The sequence below is a fragment of the Phasianus colchicus genome, chromosome 2 (genome assembly GCF_987193195.1).
Source record: "Phasianus colchicus chromosome 2, bPhaCol1.hap1.1, whole genome shotgun sequence".
NCBI lineage: Eukaryota > Metazoa > Chordata > Aves > Galliformes > Phasianidae > Phasianus > Phasianus colchicus.
Window position 1 is genome coordinate 69,727,768 of NC_143437.1, and position 6,154 is coordinate 69,733,921.

General features: G+C 42.1%; 1 protein-coding gene across 1 annotated transcript; it reads left to right on the top strand.

The window, feature by feature from the left end:
* Positions 1-1,374: 1,374 nt before the first annotated feature.
* Positions 1,375-3,394, top strand: LOC149919096 (uncharacterized). Its single transcript, XM_090135953.1, has one exon. The coding sequence runs from the start codon at positions 1,390-1,392 to the stop codon at positions 2,926-2,928; it is 1,539 nt and encodes a 512-aa protein (XP_089992079.1). The 5' UTR covers positions 1,375-1,389; the 3' UTR covers positions 2,929-3,394.
* Positions 3,395-6,154: the final 2,760 nt, after the last annotated feature.

Genomic DNA, 6,154 nt, shown 5'->3' on the forward strand with positions numbered 1-6,154 from the left:
TATCGAGAACTCATTCTACCTTATAGATCTTCTTGAATGTTGTCTGTCCTTCTGTGAGAATCCTTCTTTGTTTTTTGGCTCAAAGCTTGCTTCCTGAGGAATTTCTTGTGATAAGACTCTGATTGATTTGTTGAGGAGGCAAGTGATGGGTGCTACCGTGTGAAAATTGACATCCCTCTGGGAACATTTGAAAGCCCCTTCCTCCAGAGCTGCTTACCTCCGGAAGAGAGTGCTCAGGAGTGTTCACTGGCTGAAGATCTGGCCTGTGACTAAATAGCTCCAGCCTGGTAGGGGAAAATTGGGGAATGGTACCATCGTGTCCTGTGAAAAACAGGATGCAGATGGGCATCCCTGCTCCCTCTTATCTGCTGGCACGGCCCGGAAGGTGGGAACAATGGAGTTTCTGCTGAGATCCCAGAGCCAGAAGCTGTCACTCCAAGGAGAGCTGACTCAACCACTTTGGATTTGAGCTGCCACTCCAAAGACAGCTGACTCAACCACTTTGGATTTGAGCTGCCACTCCAAAGACAGCTGACTCGACCACTTTGAAAGCATTGAAAAGGAGCCATCATCACCATGGTCGTTGTCGTCGCCATCGTCGTTGTCAACAGAACAACAATGCCCGATGACCCACCACTATTGAAGATCAAAGGCTGAACTACGAACCTCGCTGGATCCATGGTGGTGACTATGTCCCTCTTGCTTCCTATAAAGACTCCTTGCTTCTTCTTTCTTACCTTTTCTATCGCCCTCCTTCCCTTCCCCATTACCCTAATTCATAATAGCGTCCGTCCTCCCCTTCCCCATCTCCCTAATTAACATCTGTAATAAACTGGTCGGACCAACATTTGAACCGTTGTTTCTTAATCTCATGCCGGGGATATAGATATTAAAAGAACCTCCTCTCCCTCCTGTAAATCGGAGCGAGACATTTTATTTAATGGCGTCACGGACAGGATCCCCACCGTGAGAGTGTTGTCCTTCCAGATATAGTCTGAAACTTTCTTTGTGTGTACCTCCTGGAGTTGCATGGAGCGATATTTTTGAAAATTTAAACGTGAGTCCTTCTCCAGGAAGACCGCTCCATATTCTGAAACTTTACCTTTTATGTGTATACCTCTCGAGGACGTATGAATTAATTTTGATTACGTGTGTGCCTCCTCGGGAAGACCTTTTCTGCATTTTTGTGATTTAAGTATCTTGTAACTTAAGTGTGAAATTTGAACTCTTTTGCGTGCTTCCCTCAGAGAAAGGGAAGAGTGATTGGAGCATTTGCATTTCTTTAGTAGGTGTCGTGTGCCTCCCTGGGGGGGAGGTGAGGAGTTACCTGAGCTTTTGAATACGTATACCTCCCTCTCTCTAAGTGTAGATCTTTCAGCGTATTGAGAAATGAGTGACAGCATTGCCACCAAGAAAAGTGAAGATGTATTATTTGATCTCTTAGAAAAACATGGTGCTCGACCCTCTTTATCAGGTGTGGATTGGGCACGACAGAACTGGTATAACTTGCAGAGTGTTTCGGACCGTATTCGTATTTTACAAAATGAGGCTCGTACCCGAGCCGGAAAAGGAAAGTCGTTTATTTGTGCCGTACTCGGGGCTGCTTTAAAAGCTGCCGTGGAGTTCCGAGAGGAAAAGCATTCGGCAGAAACCCAAACTATACAAGCACTACAGGAATCAGTTAAAGTAACACAAGAACTGGTAAAAACTTTGCAGAATCAAATAGTGAACCTTGAGGAACAGTTAGAAAAAGAGAAACATAATTCGGCTTTGTTGCAAATGGCTTTTAAGGAACTGTTAACGTCTAAGCTTGCCGACAATTCTAGTCTGCCTCAAGAAAAAACGTTTCCTCAGGAGGAACTGCAAGGAATGAAGGAAAGGCTATATAAATTAGAAATGCCAATAGCCCCATTGCGCCCTTTGATAAAAACTGAATACGCATTCGATAACGGTGAGGATCTAGATCCTCAGATGAACGTTAAGGAAATTCCCTTCTCATCCACTGAACTAGCAAAATTGAAAAAAGATTTTAGCCGCTTTCCAAACGAATCTGAAACAGAGTATGTATGGAGGGTTAGCCTCATTGGTGGAGACCAGATTCTGCTAACAGAAAAGGAAGCAGAAGGTTACTGGGGACCAGGAGTATTTTTAACTACTGGCAACAATCGTGCACCCTGGTCCTTAACACAGAGGGCTGCCTATTGGGCAGGTGGTCTCAACCCTTTAGAAAGGGGAGATCCTCTTGCTATTACTGGAACAGTTGATCAGTTAGTAGAAAGTGTTCAAAAAGCTGCTTGTCTCCAAATGATGTATGATAGAAAGCTGCAGCCACACCATGAGTCACCTATGATGATGCCTGTCGATCCTGAAAGGATGACCACCCTAATTAGGGGGCTTCCAGAGTCGTTAAAACCTATAGGTATACAACTGCAAGGAAAAATACAGGCAATGCCTCAGGGAGAGAGAGTCCGGGCAGCGTTGGAAGGAACAGTAACCCCCAACCATCTGCAGTCAGGATTCAAAGTATGGACATGGGGGGAGGTTGCCCAAGAGTTAATTAACTATGGGAGAAAATATGGGCCAGTGGTTTCTTCCTCCAGTAAATTTGAGCCTAGGGGAATAAGACTTGCAGCGGTCAGCCTTGCCCCCAGGCCACCTAGCCCAAAGCTCAGTGGGACTGGCAGGGTCTCGTTGCCAGTAAAAACTGGTAGGCGAAATATTGATCATAAACGTCATTGTCTCTGGACACTGGGCTGGCTAAAGGGTGTTCCACGAGATCTGATGAATGGATTAGCCACTGTCAAGTTAGAGAAATTAGTTAATTGGTGGCCAGAACAAAAGCTCAGGGATCTGGAGGAAAGCAAAACCCCAGGTCCTGGGGCCTCTCCCAGGGAACCTGAATGGCTATCCAAGCCATTGGAAAAATGATGTCTTCGCCCCTCCCAAGTGAGCGGGGTGGGGGCGGTGAAGGGTGGATGTATTAGAAAGCTCACAACAAAGGGAAACCTGATCCTCATTTAGCACCTTCTGTCCAAAGGCCTCACCACTCTTGCCAGTTATCCCTGTGAGTCACGATTGAATGGCTGATAAGCCAGGGAAACTCTTTTATCTCCCTGGCCAGACTGTGTCGATTGACTCAGCTAACCTGAGGCCAGTTTCCCTAACCTTAACAGAATCCCTCAACAATTATCCTTGGAAGGCTAAAGACACCCCGAAAAAGGAATATGAAATCAACACTTGCTGGATTGTTCCCTCATTTTTTAACCATGTTAACAAAGCCCAAAAAGGGCAAGTTGGTGTCTTGTTTTATTTTACAGAAGATCCCCGTGGGACCTTGATTGGACGCAAAAAAAAAACTTAATAGCTGATTTTAACCATTTGTGTTTTGTGAAGAAATACTGAAGATTTGATCATGCTAGAATACTGAATATACCTTGATTACATTTTTTGGTTGCAATAGCATTATGTTTTGTGTCATCATGAGTGCGAGTGGTGATTGATTTTAGTCCTTGGATCTGTTAAACTTCACAACTGGGTTCAGAGTTTCTTACAGGTCATCCTGGCTTACTGATACTCCCTGCACAGTGATAGCATTTCTTTTGAGCCCTTCTTTCACCCCTTTTTACCAAACTGATTATGATTTGCATGTAACTCCTCCACAGTGTTTCCAAATTCATAACAAACTGGGAAATGAATCAAGGGACCCATCTAATATGTGTTAGATGTGGTCACGAAAGAAATCTATCATAAATCCTTTTGCCCTGATGCTTTTCAGTGTCACACCAGTCCAGGAGTTCCATCCAAAACATGGTTGTTGGAAAGTACCTAAGTTTTGATAAGAGATGCATATGTATCTGGTATTACCCCTCTTTGATGGTTTATACTGTGGGGGTATCCTACACACACTATCCTGTGAAATGTTCTGTACACTGTAATAATACTTGAATTTGTCAAACTAGTATTTATATCTCTCAGCATTTGAATTGCTTTGGAAATGCTCACGTGGTGAGTTCTCATGACACTAAATCATCTTAGAAAACATTATGTTTTTGGGGAATTAACTCAAGTGTAATATTGTATGGCTATTCATAAGACCACAACCTCTACTGAAGAATTCCCATCCGGATCCTGGCTTACACTGGGAGTTCCTGGGTGGGGAAAGCAGCTGACACAAATAACTCTATTTGTTTTACTTATTTATTTATTATTATTGGTTATTGTTAAATGTATAGTTATTGCCAAATGAATGGTTGTCTCTTTTCACTTTCTACCTTTTATTCATTATAACATTTGTGTTACCACTCCTGAAGAGTCACTGGGTGGTGTCTGTGGCAAATTGAATGACTCTAATTGTTGTCTAAAGATTGATGATAATGGTAAAGTTGTTAATCAAATTGCCCAGGGTATATGGAAAATAGCCCATGTTCCTGTCCAAACCTGGAAGGGCCTACACTTTGACTTCTTATCCTGGCTTCCAGGAGGCCCGTGGGTGAAATGTATTCTATTTTATCTACTGTGTGTTGTTGGAACTCTTATGTTTGTACCTTGTATGATTCCATGTTTCATTCAACTTATTCAACGAGTTGTATCCTCCATGTACTTTGTAACCACTTCAACTGATTATGAACAAGTCCAACAGATCAGGGCAACATTTATAACCAAGCCCAAGAAATGTTTTGTAGTAATTGTGTAACGATTACCTTCCCCTTCTCCCCCTCCTCCTGCCCTCCTGCTTCTTTGCTGGTTTTATTTTCTCCCTTTTCTTTTCCTCACCACCATGGAGGGCCACTTATGCTTGATTTCAAGCAAGCTTTGAGCCACGGGGTGGTGTGAGAATCCTTCTTTGTTTTTTGGCTCAAAGCTTGCTTCCTGAGGAATTTCTTGTGATAAGACTCTGATTGATTTGTTGAGGAGGCAAGTGATGGGTGCTACCGTGTGAAAATTGACATCCCTCTGGGAACATTTGAAAGCCCCTTCCTCCAGAGCTGCTTACCTCCGGAAGAGAGTGCTCAGGAGTGTTCACTGGCTGAAGATCTGGCCTGTGACTAAATAGCTCCAGCCTGGTAGGGGAAAATTGGGGAATGGTACCATCGTGTCCTGTGAAAAACAGGATGCAGATGGGCATCCCTGCTCCCTCTTATCTGCTGGCACGGCCCGGAAGGTGGGAACAATGGAGTTTCTGCTGAGATCCCAGAGCCAGAAGCTGTCACTCCAAGGAGAGCTGACTCAACCACTTTGGATTTGAGCTGCCACTCCAAAGACAGCTGACTCGACCACTTTGAAAGCATTTGAACCGTTGTTTCTTAATCTCACGCCAGGGATATAGATATTAAAAGAACCTCCTCTCCCTCCTGTAAATCGGAGCGAGACACCTTCTCATTACAAGTCTTATACTAAAACAATTATCAAAGGATATAACCACACTATGATCTTAGTCTTTCTTGAGTTTTTTTTTTTTTTTTTTTTTTTTTTTTTTTTTTTGTGAATTCTATAAACCATGGTAATTAACCTAATCTCAATTTAAAAAAAAAATTGAAAAAATCTGAATTTTCTGAGTTTCTGCTTTATTGTTCTGGTCTTTTAAAGCAAACTAGTCTTCTGAAATAGCGATATTTATTAACTCACAGGAAAAAATGTGCAGTGTTTTTCACATTAAGAAGAAAAGAAGAAAAAAAAATATATACACATAATTATATGTACTGTTTTTTCACATACTGACATGAATGGAACCCATTAAAAAAAAACTAGTGTGTTTTATAAAGTGATGATTTCCATTTACTGCCATAAGTCACTATATTGGGACTTAACATAAAATAGGATATAACATACTATCTAATGCAAAAATGGGTTTTGGTTCTGTCCACAGCTGTATCCACACTTGAGGCTTATTGACAAATCTTAGCTGCACATTATATTTTCTAAATGCAGATCAGAATGAAGATAGTTTATCTGCAAATTTTCATGAGTACAAGTATGAGGCAAGTATGATACTCTCTACGCAGTGTGCGTAACATGTTTTCCTATGGTTACTGTATATCTGAGCTCCACATAGTATAATATGATATTTCTAACTTAATATTCCATTAAAAGCCTTCCTTAATATAACTAAGATGGTTCTGCCCATGTGTGAGCAGCTGCTGATTCTGTCACACAT